This window comes from Geotrypetes seraphini, chromosome 11, assembly GCF_902459505.1.
Source record: "Geotrypetes seraphini chromosome 11, aGeoSer1.1, whole genome shotgun sequence".
Taxonomy (NCBI): Eukaryota; Metazoa; Chordata; class Amphibia; order Gymnophiona; family Dermophiidae; genus Geotrypetes; species Geotrypetes seraphini.
The window spans coordinates 39,250,182-39,275,574 of NC_047094.1; the positions used below are offsets into that span (position 1 = coordinate 39,250,182).

Below are 25,393 nucleotides of genomic sequence, written 5' to 3' on the forward strand. Positions count from 1 at the left end.
ATACCAGGTTAATAGAGTTTTGACTTTTCTGGAAGAGTGAAGTGTCCTGGGACAACAAAAAACTAGACAAGAGGAGAGGAATACCAAAGATGCAATAGAGACGTTTAAATACCTACATGGTGTAAATGCGCATGAGCTGAGTCTCTTTCATTTGAAAGGAAGCTCTGGAATGAGAAGGCATAGGATGAAGTTAAGAGGTGATAGGCTCAGGAGTAATCTAAGGAAATACTTTTTTACAGAAAGGGTGGTGGATGCATGGAACACTCCTGGAGGAAGTAGTGGAGACAGAGACTGTGTCTGAATTCAAGAAAGTGTGGGATAAGCACGTGGGATCTCATAGAGAGAGGAGGAAATAATGGTTACTGCAGATGGGCAGACTGGATGGGCCATTTGACCTTTATCTGCCATCATGTTTCTATAAAATGTTTTGAGTCCAAGGACTTTGAAAATCATATCTTTTTTCATTGATCAATTTGCACCTATTGATTTGAACTTTATAGATTTTACTTTTATGGATTATAAATAATTTAATTGTGAGAATCACCAATAAAGGTATAGTTTGCTTTGGTTTTCATAAAATCTATCCATAGTGTTACTTTTTTGCATTGAGCACTGTCTCCCCCTATCCACCAGTACATTTTTGTCATATTTGCTATGTATATTTATTTTGCATTTTTCTATTTTTCCCATTTTTGTCCCTCATGTAAGACTTATGTGGAAACCAACTTGAGATTGCAGAGGTACATTGTTGAAGGGGAGTTAAATCTGTATTTGATAAGAGAACAGGGAAAATCAGACAAATGCCTTTGGCATAGATGGATCCTGTAAAACGTGTGAGATAACTTTTACAACTGCAGTCCTTCACAAATCCAGCAGATGGCAGGAGTTACTAATTAGATCATTTTAGTAACCAGCACTAAACAAGCTTGTGTATATAATTTGTTGCCCCTGTGAGAAGTATTACGTGGGTAAGACAATGAGGAGTTTTAAGATCAGAATTAATAAACATAGATCCAGCATTAACAGATCAAGGGCTGAAGCACCAATAGTTCAACATTGTCTTGATAACAACCACAAATTCTCTGGATTACCAGATGGAAAATCTGGTAACCCTATGAATGAGTGAAGATCTATAGCTCTCCTGCCAGAAATTCATATCGTAGTTCCTTCCATCATATTCACATATATGGCACCTGATTTGCGATTCAAATCGATTCACCGATTCACTTCGGGTGAATCGACTCGAATCGATTTGATTTGGTAAAAAATCAAACTCACTGATTCGTCTGCCCCCTTGCTAGAGACCCGTTTGAGCTTTCCCTCTGCCACCGGAATCCTTCCATCTAATGTAACTTCCGGATTTGCGAAACCGGAAGTTACACCAGAAGCAAGGACTCCAGTGGCAGAGGGAAAGCCGAGTGGACCTCTGGGAGCAGAACGGCTGCAACAAGGTGATTTTTAATTGGTTGGCTAGAATCAGATGCCTGCGCCTCATCTTCCCGCATGCATGCTCATGCTTCCCTCTGGAGCCCGGCAAACGCCCCCCGATCCACCACCCGCATGCATCATTCTTGCTGCTGCTGCTGCTCAATGGCGCGCATCTGCTCTTCTGGGTCCTGCCAGCGGCTGGCCTTTTGGCCACATGACGGACAGAGCCCCACGCATCTGTGAGCACCGGGTGACGTGGTGCCGCACGGGGGCTCCCGTGGAGCGGTGTGAGCGCATTAGAAAGTGCTTAAGTGCGGAGACGCTTCTCACGTGGCTTTTGCAAGGCCCACATCTTTTGCAGCTCACAGGAAAAGTGTATGACCGCTGTGTGAAGCACCCAGAGCTCTTGGTAGGTGCCACAATACACGAGTGTTGCCCTCTGCCAGCCAAATACTGGGCTTCTGTTTTGGGAGTCAGAGCTGGGGGGAGAGGGGCGATGGATTTAGAGTAGAGAGCTGCATGGGAACGGGGACGACGGGAATCCCACGGGTTCCCCCGTCGGGTCACGGGGATCCTGTGGGGATGCCCCCTAGGGTCACGGGAATCCCGTGGGGACGCCCCCTAGGGTCGCGGGGTTCCTGTGGGGCTGGATGTACTCAGTCGCGCGGCTCCTCTTCTCCCTACCTGCTCTGCTTGCAGCACAGAGCCGAACGGAAGTCTTCCCGACGTCAGCGCTGACGTCAGAGGGGAGGGAGGGCTTAAACAAAGCCCTCCCTCCCTCCGACGTCAGCGTTGACGTCGGGAAGACTTCCGTTCGGCTCTCTGTGCTGCAGGCAGGGCAGGTAAGGAGAAGGAGAGTAGCCTCGCGGCTCGAGTGGCGTACCAAGGGAGGGGGGCGGTCCGCCCCAGGTGCAGCACAGCCGGCCAGGTCCCCTTACTTTTGTGGCGCTTCCCCAACTGACCGACCAACAACAGCCCCGGTCCAACAAACCTCCCTGCCCTGTAGCCGCAAATCTAAATTACCTTCTTACAGCAGCTGTAAGAAGGTAATTTAGATTTGCGGTTAAGGGCAGGGAGGTTTGTCGGACCGGGCCTGTTCTGTTGTCAGTCGGTCGGGGAAGCACCACGAAGGTAAGGGGCAGGGAGAGAGAAAGGGAGGAAAGGTGGAGTGGAGAAGAAAAGACGCTTAAGGGAAATGGGTAAAACTGAGGGGGGAGAAGGACGCTGAAAGCACTAGGGAAGACAAAGGGGTGGAGAAGGACGCTAAAAGGACATGGGGAAGATGGGGGGGGTGGAGAAGGACGCTGAAAGGCCATGGGGAAGACAGAGGGGGTGAAGGACGCTGAAAGGCCATGGGGAAGACAGAGGGGGAGAAGGACACTGAAAGCACATGTGGAAGACAGGGGGGGGAAAGGACACTGAAAGCACATGTGGAAGACAGAGGGGGGAGAAGGACGCTGAAAGCACATGTGGAAGACAGAGGGGGGGAGAAGGACGCTGAAAGGAAATGGGGAAGAGAGAGTGGGGAGAAGACGCTGGCAGGGAAGAAGACAGCGATGCCAGCCTATGGTGGGAGCGGAGGGAAGAATATGGGTGCCAGACCAATTTGGAAGGGGGGAGAAAGGAAGAGGCACAGTAACAGAGCAAATGGAAGACGCAGAGGGAAGAGAGACAGTGGATGGAAGGAATTGAATGAGAACATGAGGAAAGCAGAAACCAGGCAACAAAGTTAGGAAAAGAATTCTATTTCTTTTTTTTTTTTTTTGCTTCAGGATAAAGTATTATATTAGTTGTGTTGATAAAAATTTATAAACATTAGAGGCTCTGGTAGAAAGCCGTTTACAAAGTATGTATTCTTCCCAATTAATATTTCCAAATTAATAAAGTCTTTTTGCTTATTTGTAAATGGGTTTATACCAGAGCCTTTAATTCAGTAGCATAATTAAATGAAATAACTATTTCTGAAGTTTATAGGGACGGGCTGGGACAGAGGGGATTCCTCGCAGGGACGGGTGGGGATGGAGGGGATTCCTTGCGGGGATGGGTGGGGATGGAGGGATTCCTCACGGGGACGGGTGGAGCGGGTGGGATATCTCACGGGGATGGGTGGGATTTCTGTCCCCGCACAACTCTCTAATTTGGAGTTGGACTGGAGAAGGAGAGATGGGGAGAAAATGGAGGGGGGAGAGATGAACTTGGGGGAGAGGGGAGGAAGAGGGGAAATGGGGGAGGCATAGAAGAAATAATGGATCTAAAAACAGAAGAGGGAGAGAGATGGTAGATAATGGGATTTAGGGAGGGAAGGAACAGAAAGGGAGAGAATTACACAGGGGGGTAGAGATATTGGATAGGAGGGTAGTTGGGAAGAGAAAGGGAGAGCTGGTGGAACCTGGGGTGGTGGGGAAGGAGGGAGATATGCTGGATGAAAGGGTAGTTGAGAAAAGGTAGATCTAGGGATGGAGACAAAAAAAAGGAAAGATGCCAGACCTCCGGGAGAGGAAAGGGAAACAGAAGGGGAGGACAGAGATAGAAGATGGATGGTTAGCACGAAGAAAGAAGGAGATCCTGGCAAGTGAGTTATCAGAAGACAACCAGAGCCTGGGACCAACAAGATCTGAATAATGACCAGACAACAAAAGGTAGAAAAATAATTTTATTTTCTATTTTGTGATTACAATATGTCAGATTTGAAATGTGTATCCTGCCAGAGGTGGTGTTAGACTACGAACGTGAGCTAGGATTTAACAAAGAGGAAAAGTTTTTTTTGTTTATTTTATTTACACCACAGCGCCAGTGTGGGTAGGAGAGGTGCAAAGGGGGTGAAGAGGCTATAAAATAAACCCAACATGATGTTTGAAAAAATACCTATTTGGGCAGGAATATCGAATCAAAAAATCGATTCAATAGGCTGAATCGAATCAAAATATTTTTTCCTGAATTGGGCAGCACTACTCTGCAGGTGAAAAAAAATCTGTGCATGCATTATAAAGGATATATGTGCACTGGCACTTCCATTCCGCTATGCCAAAATTATACCCTCAGTATCGTCTATGTGTGGTTTATGTAAAGATAAGTGCAATCTTTTGGTTTACTTACTTTTGACATGCATATATATGTCATGGTGACAGAATTAGTCACTATTCCCATCCCCATGTCATTCTTTAAGGTGAGAGGGAAGAATCAGAGTAAGAATGGGCACAGACACTGATCCCTCAAGCCTTGCATTAAACAATGCTGGTGTAGAAGGACTGAGGTTGAGACACTAAAGAATGGCACTGGATGGTTAGAGCATAAGACCTTAAGCATTGCCATACTGGGACAGACTGAAGGTCCATCAAGCCCAGTTTCCAACAGTGGCTAATTGAGGTCACAAATACCTGCCAGAACCCCAAAGAGTAGCAACCTTCCAGACCCGAGATTGTGATGTCATAAAGCCTCATATCACCAATGCCTATGAGACAATCTCATCAGTGATGTCACAACGGCTTCATTATCCTATACTTGGCTCACATAATAATTAGAGTATGAATGGGCACAACCACTGACCCTCAAGCCTTGCATTGAGGAATGCTGGTGTAGAAAGACTGAGGTTGAGATAGACAATAAAGAATGACTTGGGATTGTTTTCCGCAGTGATGGAAACGGTGATGAATTCTGTGTCACTGTGTCATTCTCTAATGCATATATAGCTCACAATATTATAAAGGCTTTTCCTGCTGGAAAAACCTTCATAATATTACCCCCACACATGAGTTTGTTGCTGTGATCATGCTTTCAATTATTCTGTAAGCTTTCACAATGATTTGATTTATCGAGTGTAACTTAAGCTTACAAGTCTTAAAGGAGTTTTTATGCTAGTTTTGTTCTTGTTGTTTTAACTGAAGTTTAAAGAGCACATGAGCATATGTTTTTAAATCTTTCATGAAAACAACAAATGCTTACCCCAGCAGACACAAGACTATGAATATAATCCAGGAGAGCATGCCTGTAACATGGTTGACCTTTGTGGTGATATTCTGGTGGCAGGAAGCACACACTGTCACTCCAGGTGTATCGGTGAGGTTGGTTCCTATAATAACAGTGGTCACATTTGCTGCATGCAACCGTAAAGGAAGAGAAGAAAAACATTTATTTAAACTGCAAATGTATCTTGTGGATTTAGTCTAAACTAGTAAAAGGCATCGGCAATACGGATCTTTTGGTTGACAACTCTACAGCTCCATTTTTGGATACAAACGTTTATTATGCAATTAAGGTGTTAATATATTGACTAAAATGTGTTATATATTAACTACTATATATGTAACTAGATTTAGAAGCAAACCTCTGCTATTGTTTTTTTCTTTAGTTTATAGTAAGGAAAGGAAGAATGCAAGGCCACCTTCTCAGCTTTCGCCCACTATTTATGAGGAATTTAGGAAACGTCTGAAAACACACCTGTTCCTAAAGTATCTAGACAACTGATCCTCTCTTCTCTCTCCCCTCTATAGCGATTAACTTGTTCTATTGATCACTCTCTCCTCAAAAATTGATTTCCTGTCCTATTAACCCTCTTTCTTCCTCCCCTCTTAAAGTCAATCAATTTGTACCTTTGCTTAATCTTTGTAAACCGCATAGAACTTCACGGTATTGCGGTATATAAGCTGTTATTATTATTATTATTATCTCACACAAAAGGCAGATTCCATTCAACACACTGATTCCCTTGTTATTATCAGTATTGGAAAAATATATATAAATTAACTATCAATTATAGCAAATGCATTTACAATGGTCAGAAACTCCTGCTTCCCATTTTAGTCGCTCTTCTCTGGACCCTTTTGAGTTGGTGAGCCAGATTTTTTTTTTTTTTTTTAGAAAATGAATCCATTTTAATCGGTAAATCAGGCAGCACTATGTCAGGATGGAAGGTGTCAAAATTAGGGTCAAATAGGCCTTTACTCAGTCAATGATAGAGAGAAATTGAGAAGTTTTTAAAATAGGAAGAAGGGGAAAGAACATAAGAATTGCCATCTCTGGATCAGACCCTGAGTCCATCAAGTCCGGTGATCCGCACACGCGGAGGCCACACCAGGTGTAGTTTTAGTCCCCATATCACTGTATGCTTTTCAAGGGAGATGTGCATCTAATTTACCCTTACCCGTATCACCCTATGCCACTCTTAAGGAGATGTGCATCTAGTTTACCCTTAAATCCTAGATCGGTGGATTCTGCAATTACTTCCTCTGAGAGAGCATTCCAGGTGTCCACCACTTGCCGCGTGAAACAGAACTTCCTGATATTCATCCTGGACCTGTCCCCCCTCAGCTTCAGTCTATGTCCTCTTGTCCGTGTCACTTTGGACATTGTAAATAACTGCTTTCCCTGCTCCATTTTGTCGAATCCTTTCAGTATTTTGAAAGTCTCGATCAGATCCCCTCGCAGTCTCCTTTTCTCAAGGGAGAACAACCCCAGTCTCCTAAGTCGTTCCTCGTAATCCAGGTTCTCCATACCTTTCACTAGCTTCATTGCTCGTCTCTGCACCCTCTCTAGCAGTTTTATATCCTTCTTTAGGTATGGAGACCAATGCTGGATGCAGTATTCCAGGTGCGGTCTGACCATGGCTCTGTAGAGAGGTATCATAACTTTCTCTGATCTACTCGTAATTCCCTTCTTTATCATGCCTAGCATTCTATTTGCTTTCTTCGCCGCCGCCGCACATTGCGCCAATGGTTTCAGGGTCATATCTATCAGTACACCCAGGTCCTTTTCCTGTTCGGTCTTTCCCTGACATACTATACTTGTGATCTTTATTTTTTCTGCCTAAATGCATCACTTTGCATTTTTCCACATTAAAATTCATCTGCCATTTATCTGCCCACTTCTCCAACAGTCGACAGAGAATCGATGGTTCGGGAATCGGTATACCCAGAGAATACTGTGCAGGAAGATAGCAGGGAAGATTCACCGGATCATAGGCAAGACAGAAATCCTGACAGATCAAAAGGGACATAAGAGAGAAGGAAATGCAAGAAAGTAACAGGCCGCAAACTCTAGTGTATGTACACGAACGCAAAGAGCCTAAGGAATAAGATAGGTGAATTAGAAGCTGTGGCACAAAAAGATAACCTTGACATCATCGGCATCAGGGAAACATGGTGGAATGAGGAAAACGTCTGGGACGCTGTGCTACCAGGATACAAGCTATACTGCAGAGACAGAGTGGGTCAAAAAGATGGGGTATTGCCCTATACATCAAAGAGGGAATTGAGTCTACCGGAGAGAACACACCGGAAACAAAGAATAAGTTAGAGTCTCTATGGGTCAAAATTCCGGGAACAAATGGAATAGAAACAAAGATTGGTATCTACTACTGACCCCCAGGGAAGGTCAAAGAAATTGATGGAGAGATGACGGATGAGATTAAACACGACTATAAGGGAAGCAACACAGTTATCATGGGTGACTTCAATTATCCGGGGATAGACTAGAACCTAGGCACCTCCTTCTGTGGTAGGGAGACCAAGTTCCTGGATGCTGTAGGTGATTGCTTCCTGGAACAACTTGTCATAGAAAATACAAGAGGAAATGCAATTTTGGACTTAATTCTAAATGGACTACGAGGTGTAGAAGTAGAGGGCATGCTGGGAACCAGTGATCACAATATGATCCACTTTGACCTGGACACGGGGGCAAAACATTGATCCAGAACGATGGCCACGGCACTGAACTTCCGCAAAGGGAATTACGAAAGGATGAGACTCATGGTGGGAAAGAAGATTAAGAAGAGGATAAGCACTGTTTAAACACTAGAGCAATCATGGTCCCTTTTTAAGGACACAGTCACCGAGGTGCAAAATCTATATATACCACGTATAAGCAAGGGGTCCATGAGGAAAAAGAATAAGGAACCGGCGTGGCTCACTGTAACGGTGAAGGAAGCGATCAGAGACAAGAAGACTTTGTTCAAGAAATGGAAAAGGTCAAAAACAGATGAAAACTGGAAAGCACAAACAGCATCAAAGCAGGTGCTATAAGGCGCTAAGAAGGCCAAAAGAGACTATGAAGAAAAAATAGCCAAAGAGGCAAAAAACTTCAAGCCGTTCTTTCGCTATATTAAGGGGAAACGACCCGCAAAGGAAGCAGTGGGGCCGTTGGATGACCATGTAATAAAGGGAGTGCTAAAGGAGGACAAAGCCATCACCGACATATTGAACACATTTTTTGCATCTGTATTTACCGAAGAGGATATACACAACATACCGGAAGCTGACAGGCTATACACAGGAAATGAAGACGGGAAACTGACATTGTTGACGGTCTGTCTAGAAGAGGTATGTAGGCAGATTGATATGCTTAAAAATGATAAATCCCCAGGACCGGATGGTAATCAAGGAACTGAAAGGGGTTATAGCTGAAGTGCTTCAACTAATAGCCAATCTGTCGATCAAATCGGGAAGAATTCCGGAAGACTGGAAAGTGGTGAATCTTACGCCGATCTTCAAGAAAGGTTTGAGGGGAGATCCAGAAAACTACAGACCAGTGAGTCTGACCTCAGTACCGGGAAAGATGGTAGAGGTGCTGATAAAGGACTGAATCATTGCTCACCTTGATGGACACAATCTGATGAGGACCAGCCAGCACGGCTTCAGCAAGGGAAGATGTTGCTTGATGAACTTGCTGCACTTCTTTGAGGGAGTAAACAGGCAGATAGACAAGGGCGAGCCAGTTGACATTGTATATCTGGATTTTCAGAAGGCGTTCGACAAGGTCCCGCATGAACGACTACTTCAAAAAATTGTGAGCCATGGAATCGAGGGTGAAATACTCATGTGGATAAAAAACTGCTTGGCGGATAGGAAACAGAGAGTGGGGGTATATGGACAATACTCAGATTGAAAAAGCGTCACGAGTAGAGTGCCGTAGGGTTCGGTGCTTGGACCCGTGCTCTTCAACATATTTATAAATGACCTGGAAATTGGTATGACAAGCGAGGTGATTAAATTTGCAGACGATACAAAGCTTTTCAGAGTAGTAAAGATGCAGAAAGATTGCGAAGACCTGCAATGGGACATAAACATGCTCGGGAAAGGGGCCGCGACATGGCAAATGAGGTTTAATGTGGATAAGTGTAAGGTGATGCATGTTGATAACAAAAATCTTATACACGAATACAGGATGTCTGGTGCGGTACTTGGAGTACTGGTCGACAAGTCGATGAAGCTGTCCGCGCAATGCATGGCAGTGGTGGCGAAAAGGGTGAACAGAATGCTAGAAATGATTAAGAAGGGGTTCACGAACAGATCGGAGAAGGCTATCATGCCACTGTACTGGGCCATGGTACGCTCCCCCCTGGAATACTGCGTGCAGCACTGGTCGCCGTACATGAAGAAAGACATGGTACTACATGAAAAGGTCCAGAGAAGAGCAACTAAAATGGTTAAGGGCTGGAGAAGTTGCCGTACTGCAAGAGGTTAGAGAAAAAAGGCTACTTCTCCCTTGAAAAGAGGAGACTGAGAGGGTGGGTACATGATCGAAACATTTAAGATAATGAAGGGAATAGACTTAGTAGATAGAGACAGGTTGTTCACCCTCTCCTAGGTAGAGAGAATGAGAGGGCACTCTCTAAAGTTAAAAGGGGATAGATTCCGTACAAACATAAGGAAGTTCTTCTTCACCTAGAGTGGTGGAAAACTGGAATGCTCTTCCAGAGGCTGTTATAGGGGAAAACATCCTTCATGGATTCAAGACAAAGTTAGACAAGTTCTTGCTGAACCGGAACTTTCGCTGGTAGGGCTGGTCTCTAGGTCTTTGACCTAGGGGCCGCCGCAAGAGCGGACTGCTGGGCACGATGGATCACTGGTCTGACCCAGCAGCGTCAATTCTTATGTTCTTATGTACCATATGGCTCCAGAAAAAGGAGGACAGCTTGAGACATCCAAGTTTTACTTCCATTGCTTTCAATGGAAGTAAAACCCAGATGTCTATCTTCCCTCCTTACTTCCATTGTTTTCAATGGAAGTGAAATGCAGTTGTCTCAATGTGTCCTCCTTTTTCTGGAATCACATGGTAGCCCTCCTAGTCAATGACTTTGGTATGGGTGTACAGAAAAGAAAACAAGGAGCCAAAAGTAAACTGGATAATGGAAGAATGTAACCAACTTCTTGTGATGCAACATGTGGTGGTAATCCTGTACCTAGTTTTGAAACCCTGTTTGGGCTCTGCATGCTCATTTCCAAAGGGAAAGCTCTTATAAACTTTTCCTTTCATAATGCAGGGCCTGGCTATGTACCTATAGGCTTTGCTTAAATACAGGTATGTCTACCGACTCCACCCTCCCCAAGACCTGCACTTTTTCTGCATTACTAAAATTTGATGCAGAGTGGAGGGAGGTCAATTTTCAACCCTGATTTTACACGTGTAACTTCTAAGTTACCCAGGTGTTTTTAGCATTCCTAGCACATTCACAGACTGACTGCCACCATGGTTACAGAGATTCTAAGTCACCCTGTTCCAGGCATTATGGAACAGTGCTGGATTTCTTACCACTCCATCCTGGTGCATTATGGGACTTTTAGCATGGATTTTAGTAGCAGGATCAGGTATTACTACTTCAACATTGCTTTGGGATGTCATTTTAAAACAAGGTCCGGCCAAAAATCTCTAGCCTAGAACTGGGTAACTTGGTATCTCTGTGACTGGTTGAATTTGCTGCACTTTCTTTCTGGCACCACTCCATTAGTTAAGAGTTGGTGGGTGATCTCTACCAGGCCTGAGTGGCATCACAAAGGTTCGCTGCAAGGTGGTTTTAAATTAGGCTATTTATTTATAGTTTTTCTAGATCGCCCATCCATTGCCCTTTGACAATTTAAGCAATGTATAATCTCAAACATTAAATAATCTTATAAAACAAACATAAAGAGCTAAAAAATGTCATATACTTAAGCACAATATCCTAAAATTACCGTAAACCATGTTATGAAAACTTTTTTGTGGGTTTTCTTCATCTTCGCTGCTTTTCCCTCTGTGTGTTTCTTACTATCTATGTGTTTTTGGAACCCGGTTTGTATAAAGCGGGATATAAATATAAACCAGAATGGTACAAGACTTTCTCAATGTTGGATCACATGCCAGGGTTTTGGGGAACCAGCTTGTGCTGGGGCATACACAGAAACCAGTGATCTCAAACTCAAACCCTTTGCAGGGCCACATTTTGGATTTGTAGATATTTGGAGGGCCTCAGAAAAAAATAGTCATTGTCTTATTAAAGAAATGACAATTTTGCATGAGGTAAAAATCTCTTTATAGTTTATAAATCTTTCCTTTTGGCTAAGTCTTAATAATAATATTGTAATTTATAACTAAAGAGACATATGATCAAAAAACTGTTTTATTTTACTTTTGTGATTATGATAAACATACCGAGGGCCTCAAAATAGTACCTTTTGGGCCGCGAGTTTGAGACCACTGACAGAAACTGAGGAAAATACTGGACATGTTCAGACTTCAGAATCCATGGGGTATGTTGATGAAACTCTATGCACTTCAACAATCTTTTAAAACAAAATGACTCCAAGTATCGCTTGTGTTATTATTATTGAAATAGTGGTTAGGCCTTAGGTTTATTTAAAATTATTATGTTGATTAAATTGATGATTACTTGTATAATTTGTAGACTGATAAGATTTCTTTATTTAATTGTAATGTCCTTGAATTAGTTTTTTGATTTGGATTTGATGGTATTCACTAAGAGTAAATGTGCTGAAACTCACCGGCTGGTTGGGTATGTACTGAAGGAAGAACAGTTTGTTCTAGCTGATAAGGTGGTGGAGGTGGGTAAACAGCTGACATCGTCACTGGAACAAGAGAATCTTCTTAAAATACATGAAAATACAGTTCTTTTTCGCAATGAGTTCCGTATATACTTGAATATAAATCTATCTGACTATAAACCGAGGTAACTTTTTCTTCTCCCCTCCAAAAAAGGGGGAAAAAAGTTGACGCAAATATAAACTGAGGATTTATATCCTTCCCCGAGGTATCCTTTCCTCTTTAACTTCCCCAACGTGAGCAGTATCTCCAACTTGCTGCTTACGCCGGCCTCAGCTCTCCCTCAGACATCACTTCCTGGACCCATGACCAGGAAGTGATATCGGAGGGAGAGCTGAGGCCGGCACAAGCAGCAGGTTGGAGTCGCTGCTCATGCCAGTGAAGAGCTAGAAGTACGGGGGTGGGAAGGGAAGAAGCAGAATAGAGGAAAAGTGCCTGCACTCCCCCCCCTAAGACAGCGCTTGGGTTGGTCTGCCCCATCCCCCCTTACTATACCCCTGCAAGTGAGAACTTGCCACCTCATATTTAAGAAGCACTATAAGCCCTGATTCTATGATGCCTAAAGTTAAACATCTAGATCAGCCCCTACAAAAATTCTTAGGTCTAATGATCAGCATTTACTTTCCGTTCCCATTCTTAAGGTTATCAATATGTGCCAACAATACATCTTTGTAACGGCTCCACAACTGTGGAATTCTCTCCCCATTCACCTAAGGGAAGAACGCATGTTAGACCGATTCAAGAGTAAGTTGAAATGCTTTCTTTTTAAAGATGCCTTCAACTGCTAGTACTCTTGTCTTGATTCATTCCTTAGGGTCTGCTGTGTGACTTTATTTCTTTTATTGTCACCCTCCCTTTTGTCCATTCCCTTTTTGTCTCATTTTCTTTAAAATATTGTATTTCTTTCCCTCTTTCCTCAAAATGCATGTCTCGTTTGAGGTTATATGTAGTATGTTTTGTCCCCCCCGAAAGTTGTTTGGATTTTAGTTCTGTGCATCGCTTCGAAGTTCGATTAAGCGATCCATCAAACCTTACATAAACTTGGAAACTTAGTCCAAGAAAGCAGGCATGGTTAGGTGGTGGATTATGGGTAGGGTTACCAGATATTCTGTTTGGAAAATCCGGACCCCCTAGACCCGCCTCCAGGCCTGCCCAGCTCCACCCATCCCTGCCCTGTTTTGCCCCAGTCTCGCCCTAGCCCCATTCCAGCCCCCCCCTGCTTCCTGCTCTCGGGCAGGAGGGCATCCATGTATGCGCAGATGCTCTCCTACCAACGGTGATGTCTTAGAAGCTTTTCAAAATGTGGACAAAGTGCTGGGTTTTGAAAAGCCATCCGGACCCCTGGACATGTCCTCAAAAGGAGGATATGTCCAGGGAAATCTGGTAATCCTAATCATGGGCATGTTTTTCACGTAGGTGCCTATTTTGGACTTAGGTGCACTCATATAGGTCAACAAAACCCTGGCATAAATAGGATGCGCCTAAGGTTAGAATGCCCATCTACATCTAAGCCCACGCTAGACACCACTAAGCATGATTCTATAAAGTATGCCTAACCACACTACTCGGCACCTAAGTTTTCGGTGCCATTTAAAGAATCAGGGCCTAAGTGCTCCCATGTTAAATCTGCATTATCCAGTAGTACGAGGTAATGCGAACATGGTAGCTGGGTAATGCTTTCAGGCCCATTACTTACCCATGGCAAGTCCCCTCCCACACATTCTTTTAAAAAATAATAAAAAAAATATGCATGGTTAGCACACAGAACAGGGAAAATTTCCGCAAAACACATTAATGTGTTTTGTGTTATTTTCTTGCATATTATGGCTTAATGCCATTTAGAATAGAGCTTTTAAATTTAGGAGCCTGAGTTCAAAATACTATACCTGAAGGCTGTGTTTTTGTCAGTAATGGTTGGACATTGCCATCTGAGCCTGGCACTGGCATGGTGCACCCGGTTTCCTCATTCATGATGTCATATATTCACCTAAAAGAGAGACCATTTTTACTGCAATGATTTAGGCTCCCGTTGTCAAGTTTCACTTTAAGTTTCAAGTTTTTCTTTGTTTAACATACCACCCTATAGATCAGGGGTCTCAAAGTCCCTCCTTGAGGGCCGCAATCCAGTCGGGTTTCAAGATTTCCCCAATGAATATGCCTGAGATCTATGTGCATGCAGTGCTTTCAATGCATATTCATTGGGGAAATCCTGAAAACCCGACTGGATTGCGGCCCTCAAGGAGGGACTTTGAGATCCCTGCTATAGATAGTTCATCTAGGTGGTTTATGATAACAACCATGTTAAAAATAATAAAGGAATGGAAAGAGATGAAGTGCGTTCATAAATTGGAAAGAATCATTCTGCCACTGGTCCCACAGGACTCTGCATATGTTATGTCAATCAGGTTTTCTATTCCATCTTTACCTATTCAGTTCAAAGTTGAATTACATTATAAGAACTTGGGTCAGTTACCCAGGAAGTTACAATGGACAGACTGAAACGGACATTCAATAGAGTTGCTAGTATAGGTAGATCAGTATAACTATTGATACAGGGCTCCTTTTACTAAGGTATGCTAGCGTTTTTAGCACACGCAGGAAATTACCGTGCGCTTCAAGAACTAACACCAGCTCAATGCTGGTATTAGGTTCATAGACAACCCCGCAAAAGACAAAGGCGCGCGCCGACAACTGAGCGCAAGACGGAGGCGTGCGCCGAAGAAAATTACAGTTTTTAGGGTCTCCGACGGGGGGATTTGTTGGGGAGTCCCCCAGTTTACTTATTAGAGATCGCGCCGGTGTTGTGAGGGGTTTGGGGGGTTGTAACCCTCCACATTTTACTGTAAACTTAACTTTTTCCCTAAAAACAGGGAAAAAGTAAAGTTTTTAGTAAAATGTGGGGGGTTACAACTAGAGAGCTGCACGGGAACGGGGACGACGGGAATCCCGCGGGACCCGCGGGCATCCCGCGGGTTCCCCCTTCGGGTCACGGGGATCCCATGGGGACACCCCCTAGGGTCGTGGGGATCCCGTGGGGACGCCTCCGAGGGTCGCGGGGTTCCTGCGGGGCTGGATGTATTCAGTCGCGCGGCTCTTCTTCTCCCTACCTTTTCTGCTTGCAGCACAGAGCCGAACGGAAGTCTTCCCGACGTCAGTGCTGACGTCGGAGGGGAGGGAGGGCTTAAACAAAGCCCTCCCTCCCTCCGACGTCAGCGCTGACGTCGGGAAGACTTCCGTTTGGCTCTGTGCTGCAGGCAGTGCAGGTAAGGAGGAGAGTAGCCTCGCGGTTCGAGTGGCTACCAAGGGAGGGGGTGGTCCGCCCCGCCCCGCCCCACCCCACCACACCCCACCCCGGTTGCAGCACAGCCGGCCAGGTCCCCTTACTTTTGTGGCACTTCCCCAACCGACTGACAACAGCCCCAGTCTGACAATCCTCCCTGCCCTGTAGCCGCGAATCTAAATTATCTTCTTACAGCAGCTGTAATAAGGTAATTTAGATTCGCGGTTAAGGGCAGGGAGGTTTGTCGGACCGGGGCTGTTGTCGGTCGGTCGGGGAAGTGCCACAAAAGTAAGGGGACCTGGCCGGCTGTGCTGCACCCGGGGCGGTAGAGAAGGAGGGGGGAGAAGGACGTTGAAAGGCCATGGGGAAGACGGGAGGGGGGGGAAGGACTCTGAAAGCACTTGAAGACAGAGGAGGGAGAAGGACGCTGAAAGCACATGGGGAATACAAAGGGGTGGAGAAGGACGCTGAAAGGCCATGGGAAGGGCTGGGGGGGAAGGACTCTGAAAGCACTTGTGGAAGACAGAGGGGGGGGAGAAGGATGCTGAAAGCACATGGGGAAGACAAAGGGGTGGAGAAAGACGCTGAAAGGACATGGGGAGGACAGGGGGTGGGGGTGGAGAAGGACGCTGAAAGGCCATGGGGAAGACAGAGAGGGAGAAGGACGCTGAAAGGACATGGGGAAGCAGAGGGGGGAGAAGGACACTGAAAGCACATGTGGAAGACAGAGGGGGGAGAAGGACGCTGACAGGACATGGGGAAGATGGGGAGAGGAGGACGCTGAAAGGAAATGGGGAAGAGAGAGTAGGGAGAAGATGCTGGCAGGGAAGAAGACAGATGCCAGACTATGGGGGGAGCGGAGAGAAGAAGATGGATGCCAGACCAATTTGGAAGGGGGAAGAAAGGTAGAGGCACAGTAACAGAGCAAATGGAAGATGCAGAAGGAAGAGAGACAGTGGATGGAAGGAATTGAATGAGAACATGAGGAAAGCAGAAACCAGGCAACAAAGGTAGGAAAAGAATTATATTTCTTTTTTTTTATTTTGCTTCAGGATAAAGTAGTATATTAGTTGTGTTGATAAAAATTTATAAATATTAGAGGCTCTGGTAGAAACCCGTTTGCAAAGTATGTATTCTTCCCAATTAATATTTTCAAATTAATAAAGTCTTTTTGCTTATTTGTAAATGGGTTTCTACCAGAGCCTTTAATTCAGTAGCATAATTAAATGAAATAACTATTTCTGAAGTTTATAGGGACGGGCGGGGACGGAGGGGATTCCTTGCGGGGACGGAGGGGATTCCTCGCGGGGACGGGTGGGGACGGAGGGATTCCTCACGGGGACGGGTGGGATTCCTCACGGGGACGGGTGGGGACGGGTGGGACTTTGGCGGGGATGGGTGGGGACGGGTGGGATTTCTGTTCCCGCACAACTCTCTAGTTACAACCGCCCCCCCCCCCACAATGCCCCCACAACGCGGCACGATCTCTATTAAGTAAAGTGGGGGGTTCCCCTCCACGCCCCCCCCCATCGTAGCCGTAAAAACAGTAATTTTCATTGGCGTGCGCCTCCACGCTGCGCTCAATTGTCTGGGCGCGCCTTTGTCCCGGCGCGCTTTTGACCTGACACCCTGGTATTAAGGTCTAGTGCGGGGGGCAATGTAGCGCGCACTATTCTGTGCATTAAAGCCGTAATACGGCTTAGTGAAAGGAGCTCACAGTTAGGTCATAGTTTCAACTGTATAGTTACGAGTACAAGTAGGTCATTGTTGGTTCTTTGTTTTGTCCTGTTTAGGAATGTGTTTTTACAATTACTGTTTCAGTTACTTCAGGATTGGTTCCCTGTCTTGATACAGAAATGCTTTTAAAAGTTTTCTGAACATAAGATAGTGGTCATAAGATTGTAGTATAACACTTGAAGAGAGGAATATCTATAATATAAATAGATGTTAATTTGGGGAATACACTACTTGTTTAAAACTTAGCTCTGTGTAATATTTAAGAACAGAAACTTAGAGCGTTTGAGAGGAACTAAAATTTTATTTTTACAGAGCAAAGTTTAATTGCATAATTATGTAGGCAATGCAGTAAATTCAGTTACAATTTAGGGATCTTTAAACAAGGGAAATGTGCTACAAGATAAAATATTGTTAGAGAAACAGAATGATTAATTTAAACTGGATAGAAGTAGCTCACTATGATACAGGGCCTTGCTGGAAGAACAGTTCATCAGGAGCACACGGCAGAGTTTATGTAAAGGAGAGAGATACCTTTAAGGTGTGTTGTAGTGTCCAGAAATTATCCAAAAAGAAAGAAACTTAGATGAATCTCCCTTTTTTATGGACTCTAGGGACTTGAAGTCCAGTCCAGTCACCAGGTCAGGAACTCAGGAGCAATGTCCAATCACAAGTCAAGAGTTCAATTCTAACTTGTTTCTGTTCTAGCTGGATGATGTCACCTGGTTTGTTTTCTGGCTGGGCAGGGACTGATTGAATTTTAATAGGGTCTTTGAAAATGCCCAGTGGCTTTGTCGTGTCTCAACCCCTGATGGTTAAGGTTTAAAGAGAAAACAACGAACAGACTGCAGATAATGTACAAGATGCAGGCGTTGTTTATTAATAAATGCAGTAACATACAACTTTATAGCTAACCAAGGGACCCGACAAAGGTTGTATATGTTACTGCATTTATTAATAAACACGCCTGCATCTTGTACATTATCTGCAGTCTGTTCGTTGTTTTCTGCTTGCTGTTGTTTACTGCAGACTATGTTGGATTTTCTTTCTCCCTTAAGGTTTAAAGAGTCATTGCTATGGAGTTTCAGGTCTTTTGTCTTATCTCAGTTTTGAATGGCTTAGACTCTGTGTCTTTTGTTCTACTCCAGCCTCTGTTTGCCACTGATATACCTTCTATTCTGGTGCATATCTTGCAGAGAAAAGTTCTGTTTAACTATGATACCAAACCTAGCTGTCTTTTGTATTCATTGAAAGGGGTACTTAACACCTTTTGGTTTCAGGCTGAAGGCAGTTAGCCTGGCATTTCTCAGAGATGCACTTTAGTTCCTGCAATATTTTATAATTACTAAATTCAGCAAAATTTAATCATATCAAGCTACAGTAGTGTAAATGGTACTTGGTTCCAGCATTTTGCTAATTGATATTGGATGCATAGAGTAATTTTCCTGGTGGACTTTATATTGATGCATGCTAGTAGAATATCTGTTGGAGGCACCCTGGAGTAGGATGGCCAACTTGGTTAGGTAGCTGGGGACATTCCATCTTAGGATCTTAAAGGCAGTGATGCCCAATTTAAACTTGATCCTTGTGGTTATTGGCAGCCAATGTAGTTTATATAGTAGTGCTGCAGATGTTCCAACTTCCATAGTCCATATATGAGTCTTACCGCTGCATTTTGAGGTAGTTGTAATGTTGTTGTAACACAATAGTAATGTTTCAGAGTAAAGAACTAGTATTATATTACAGTAGTCTAGTTGAGATAGGATTAGGGACTGCACTAAAATTCAGAAAACCTCAATTTTGAAGTATTTTCTGATGGATCTTAGCTTTCTCATCACAAGGAAAGATTGTTTTATTATCGATTTTCATGGGTAGGTGGTTATCTAGTTTTACCCTTAAGATTTGGGATTGTAGCTCTAATGGAAAGTCTGTGTCATCTACTGTGATCCTTGGAGTGTAGCGTGGATCAGTCAAGGGTCCTAGCCAAAGGAATTTGGTTTTGTTCTTATATAGTCTGAGGCAGTGGGTCAAGATACAATTTTCTATGATGCAGATACATTGTTTGAGGGTATTGATTAATGTGGCTGTTACAGATAATATGATTATGTCGTCTACATAGGTGAAATGTTTTATTTGTGCGAGATCTAGGTCTGCTCCCAAGAATAGCATTAGGTGGTTGAACACTGATAGTGAAAGTGGGGATCCTTGGGAGGGACCCTGCTTGGAGGGTGCCAGCTATCAGGAAGTTCTCTATCCTTACATGCTGCATAGTGCTGAGTGGTTAGGAAGCTTTAGAACCAGGAAAGGAACGGGCTGCTGAATCCAAAATCGCTGAAGATCTCAGACATTTGATCGAAATGGAATAAAGAATTAAATGGTGAGACAAAAAGTGTAGTAATTCTTTGTGATGAATACTGTGGATTAATATTTTAAACGTCATAAAAAAATTGGACAGATAATCAAAATTCAAAATCAACTTGAGTGGAGAATTTGTGAAAGTGTTAAAAAAACACGTTATTTACCCACTGTTTGTAAGATAGATGCTCTGAGGAAAATAAATGTTTGTGCATAGTTCTTCATAAACAAAATTATATGTCGGTGCCCCTCCTCCCCGCCACTTCTCCTCCCCTTCCCTCACATCTCTAGTTGTCCACCTCCGTGAGCAACAACTTCAAACATATTACTCACGACCGTGTCTCTCCCAATAACATTACTTCTGGGTGCCGTGCATAGGAAGTGAAGTCGGAGGGAGAACCGATGAGGTTGCAACAAGCACGTTGAAGCCCTTGTTGCTCACAGTGCTGAACAACTAGAGGTAAAGTGAAGGGGTGTGCACGCAGCAGGGGGGGTGGAGACGAGGGCGGGGGAGGGGTGCTATGCCACTGATCAAGAGAATTTCATTTGGAAGCAGTAACAGTAGAAATGATTATGTCGCAAGTATACACCAGCAATTACTGGTTCAGTCATCAATTTTGTCTATTCTGGACTACTGTAATATTGTTTATCTGGGATCTTATTTTAAATAAAACTCGTAATAGACTCAGAATAATAGAGAATACAGCAGTCTGTTTGATTTTTGGTCTTAAAAAACATGATCATGTAAGCCTTTAGTATTTAAAGCTCCATTGGTTGCCATTTGGGCTAGAGTTTTATTTAAATTTGGCTGTATCTGTTTTTTGGGTTTTTTTTTAATTCTTTATTCATTTTAACATGAAATACATAGTGCATACACATAAACAATCAAGTAATATAATCTACTGCACTCTTTTCCAACAAATAATCTAAAGCTGTTTTAATCCTCCCCCCTCCCCGCCCTCCCTGGATATGTATAACTATATTTCATGACTCAAAGGGAAATAATAATTATAATAAAATTACTACTTCATATTTATAACTTACAATATTTTGTTAACGAGCCTCAAATTTCTTTGAATTTACTATGGTGCCCCAGCTGCAAAGAAAGCATGTTTTCAAACTTGTAGATCTGACATAGGGATTCCCACCAGAAACTATAATTTAAGTTATCCCAGCTTTTCCAATTTTTCATTATTAGTTGCATGGCTACTCCTGTCATGATGAGAAGCAGTTTGTTCTGAGTTGCACTAATTGGTTTCTTGGTTAGTAAAATTGTTCCAAACAATACTATGTCATATGATAATGTTAATGGAACTTCCAATATCATGATAATTTGACCTCAAATGGATTTCCAGAATTTGAGTATCAAGGGACAATAATAAAGCAAGTGTATCTGTTTTAAAGTTTTATTTGGATTGACTCAAATCTACCTTTCTTCCCACTTTGAATTTTATAATTCAAATAAGAATACACAAAAAATCTATTGGACTATGATCCCATTGGTAAAAGCATGTCACAGCAAGAGATTCTTAGGAAAAACTTTTGCATTCCAGGCTAGTGCAATGAATTAAAGTTGGAATGCTCTTATTCCCCAAGATCAATCTTACTATTTATTCAGAAAAAATTTTTAAACTTACCTGTATGATAAATATGTGACTTAATTGCCATTTGTATTCGCTGAGAGATATTTGATATACTCATGTATGTGATTTATTGTTTGTACAGCATCTTCTTGTTGTGAACCGCCTTGAACTGATGGTTTGGCGGTATATAAGAATAAAATATTATTATTAAGTAGTAATGACAAATCATTGCCATTTTGAAAACATTTCTATTAGTTGAGGAGATTTTCATGATACACAACATTGCAATCCCTGCTAGTGCTCCAGTAGAAAGATATTTATAGGATTTTTCTCTTCATTTATAGTCCGCCTTTAACAAGGCGGATCACAAAATCATATCCATAATAAAACATAACAAACATACATATAAAATCATACAGCAAAACATTTCATCTTAAGGCCACGCTATTCAATTTTCACCACCCGTACTTCATTTCACAAAATAAGTGCCGTTTCAGCAGTCTCTTAAAAATACTTAAATCCCCTTGCTGCCTTATATAGGCAGAAGTCTGTTCCATTTTGCAGGGCTTGCGCATGAGAAAACGCTTGCTCTAGTTGTTTGTAGTCTTTTTTAAAAAAAAAAAAAACTTTATTGATTTTCATAGCTAAAACACAGTGCCATAAATTATACAGCCATGAATAACAATATAAGCACTTAAATTCCATTAATAACAATGCATAAGATAAATATCCCATACCTCCCCTCCTTCAATTTAATTAAGAAATAATCCAAAAAGATATCCCCCCCACCCACCCTCCCTGTCCTGGACATGTATAAAAATAAACAAAAGATTTTTAAACCTAGATAACTATGTTGAATTAACAAAGGATGTCAACGGGCCCCAAACCAAATTAAATAATTTGCTATGCCCCAACATATCCGCATTCATCTTTTTGTATTTGTACCCTAAACATAAACTGGCCCACCAAAACGGAAAGTTGAGGTGATCGCAGTTTTTCCAATTGCGGATTATCAACTGCATACCTATCCCCGTCATAATCAAGAAGAGCTTGCCTTTTATAGCGATCCATGGGAGGTTTGACCTGCAGCAATGTTCCACATATAATAGAGAAGATGCGGTATATAAGCCTACGGTTTAGTTTAGTAAGACCAACTGCAGTTTTGGGACCTCATGAAGTACTTGTAATATACATTTTCGGCGCTCAAGTCTGGGAGGCTTTTTTAAAATTTATTTATTTTGTCTTCCTCTGAGCTAAGAGATTTGATGGACCATCCATCTTTAATAAGACCTCTTGGTCAAGGGGTCCCAGAGTTTTCATTTGCAGGTCTACAGAGGGGGGTGTCATCCTGCACCCCTGTGACTGACTAGCAAGGGCTATTGGATCAGCACAGGTAGAACAGGGTAGGGAGGGAATCAAAGGAAGAGGATAAACCAATATTGAAGAAAAATACCAGTCGTCATTGGAGAAAGCATGGGTGCAAATTGAACAAGAGTTGTATCGGATTCATTTTAATAAATGAAACGAAATGCGGTTTCCTACCTGACAGAAGTCAAGCCCTCCTTAGAATAGTCCACAAACAGTTCAGCTCCCAAGACAAAGCCTGCTGCTTGAGAAACAAAAAGCGACTGTGGTCCTCAGGTTGTCGTAAAAGGCTACAGCTTAGCAAACAGGACAAAGGTTGCAGGTGATACCTGACACCATTATTGCTCCAAACGCCCTTAGCATTAAAGCTTAGTTCAAGGCTGTAGTGTGGGCAAAAAAGGTACATGACAAACCAAAGAAACACTGTGGAAAGACAATATTCCTGAGGTGGACTTTATGAGAGAATCAACATAGCAATTCCACAGTGTTTCTATGATTTGTCTTGGACTTTTTTTTTTCCTGTGGATTCTCCAGGGTCAATTTCTTTGCGCTTGAGGCAAAAAGGTAAATGTCATTTTATTGATAGGGGTGTGTGTGTGTGTAGTGTTTCCCTCCCCCTCCCGATAGTGACTGTCAGAGGCTGGTTCATCCTTCAGTTTGGGGAATGTCTGAAGTAGAGAATGACACGGTGACAAAATTCATCACCGTTCCCGTCCCCACGGATAACCGTGGGAAACCATCTTCATGTCATTCTTTAAGGAAAGAGGGAAGAATCAGAGTATGAATAGCCTCAACCACTGACCCACAAGCTTTGCTTTGAAGAATGCTGGTGTAGAAGGACTGAGGTTGAGATAGACACTACAGAATGACAGTCTCTGGTATCCAGAGCAGATATTGTGATGTCATAATGCCTCATTCCACCAGTGCCTAAGAGCCAATCACATCAGTGATGTCACAATGGCTTCATTATCCTTGGCTCACATAAGAATCAGAGTATGAATGGCCACAACCACTGACCCACAAGCTTTGCTTTGAAGAATGCTAGTGTAGAAGGACAGAGGATGAAATAGACACTAGAAAATGACATGGGTTTATTTCCCGCGGTTATCCGTGGGGACGGGAACGGTGATGAATTTTGTCACCGTGTCATTCTCTAGTCTGAAGTACACATGGGACTGTAGGGGGAAAGGGAATGGGGGCTTGTATACTGCCTTTTTGTGGCTTTGGCATTCAAAGGAGTGAGCACTGGAGAATTAAGCGACTTGTGCAGGGTCACAAGGAGCAGCTCTGGGTGGGGTTTGATCTCACAACCTCTGGGTACAGAAGCAGCAGCTCCACCAGTAAGCCATACCTGCCAGCAGTCTGTGGATTGTTTAGGGCTCCTTTTAGTAAGATGTGCTAAGAAATGGGCTTTCAGGACAAACAAAAACGTAGTAGGACAAAGAAGTTGGATGATCTAAGAGTTTAACACCATTCGCCTTTTGGGACATGTCTAGCGAGGGGAACGTACCACGCAGAGGCATAGCGAGGGTGGGAGGTGCCCGGGGTGGTGTCGCTCCCTGTGCCCTCCTCTTTGCCCCCTTGCGTCATCCCTTCCCACCCACCCCCCCCCCCGTACCTCTAAATCTTTGCTAGTGTGAGCAACTTCTTCGCCTGCTGCTCCTGCTGGCTTTCCCTCAAACATCACTTCCTGGCCCCAAAACCCGGAATTGATATCAGAGGGAGCCTGGGGGTGGTGAAGGGAAGGCGCGAGAGTGGTGTGGGAGGGCAGGGAGGTGGGCGGTGTTGGTGCCCAAGGCAGTTCGCCCCCACCCCTCTTACTACGCCACTGTTGGCACGGTCTGTTTTGGCATGTAGTGCCTTCCTCAGATGTTTTTCTTAATAGCACTCACAAATCATACTCGTTTGGTGAAAAGCATTCACTCTCCAGCAGGTTCTGCTTCAAGATTTGCTGGATGGATACGTACTAAAAGCTACACTTTTGTTTCTGGGAGAAACCTAAAAGCTGTATCTAAGAAATTAGCTTAGCGGGTTCTAACACAGGCCTTTCCCATATGCTAAGCCTATTTCTAGCAGGTCCCTAATATCAGGCTATTTTTAGGTTCCATGCTAATTTTCCATTAGCTCACAAGACTTGCAACAATATTAGCATGGGAGCATTACCACTTCCTATTTCCTATGGGCCAGATTCAATAAATGGTACCATTAAGATCCATTCATGCACCCTTTTTAGAATCCTAGCTTAGGGGTCCTTTTATTAAGGTGCACTAATAGATTTAGGGGGAAATTCTAAAACTGGTACCTAAACTTAGGCGCTGGCACGCGTCCTACCGACACCTAAGTTAATTGAAGAACGCAGTTAGAAATGGCAAAAAATAGCAGGGTTGAAGTGCTCTACCGGCGCCTAAATAAAAGGCACCGGAACTGCACCCATGTTGGCAGCCTAAAGCGCTTAATGCCAAAGTAGGTGTGGCCAATGCCAGATATGGCATGAGGTGGCCTAAGGTGTCTACCTAGGCACGATTCGGGCAAAGATAGGTGCCAGAAATGTAGGCCCAGAAAATCCTGGCCTACATTTCTGGTGCCTATCTATACCAGGGAATCCTGACCATACGCCACAGCCAGCCATCAGGTGATCGCAGCAGAGGAATCCCTGATCAGCTGAGCTGGCAGGACTCCCTGAAACCACAGCTTTGTGGAGTCCTGCTGGCTCAGCTGATCGAGGATTCCCCTGCTGCGATTAGCTGAATCCAGCAGGAGATCCCCATTCCTCCCTCCCTCCTACCCACCAACTGACTGATACACCCAGCACCCTTCCAAGGAGAGACCCCTCCTCTGT

The 25,393-nt window shown here is 43.6% G+C and overlaps 1 protein-coding gene across 1 annotated transcript in view; it reads right to left on the minus strand.

Moving 5' to 3' along the window:
• The window catches only part of LOC117369078 (LITAF domain-containing protein-like), a 31,923-nt gene extending 9,078 nt beyond the window's left edge, over window positions 1–22,845 (minus strand). Inside the window, exons 1-4 of the mRNA XM_033963030.1 lie at window positions 22,732–22,845; window positions 14,124–14,224; window positions 12,180–12,263; window positions 5,371–5,521 (exon numbers count right to left, since the gene is read on the minus strand). Of these exons, the coding sequence (XP_033818921.1) occupies window positions 5,371–5,521; window positions 12,180–12,263; window positions 14,124–14,208 (320 nt within the window). The 5' untranslated portion in view covers window positions 14,209–14,224; window positions 22,732–22,845. The remainder of the gene's footprint in view (window positions 1–5,370; window positions 5,522–12,179; window positions 12,264–14,123; window positions 14,225–22,731) is intronic.
• Window positions 22,846–25,393: the final 2,548 nt, after the last annotated feature.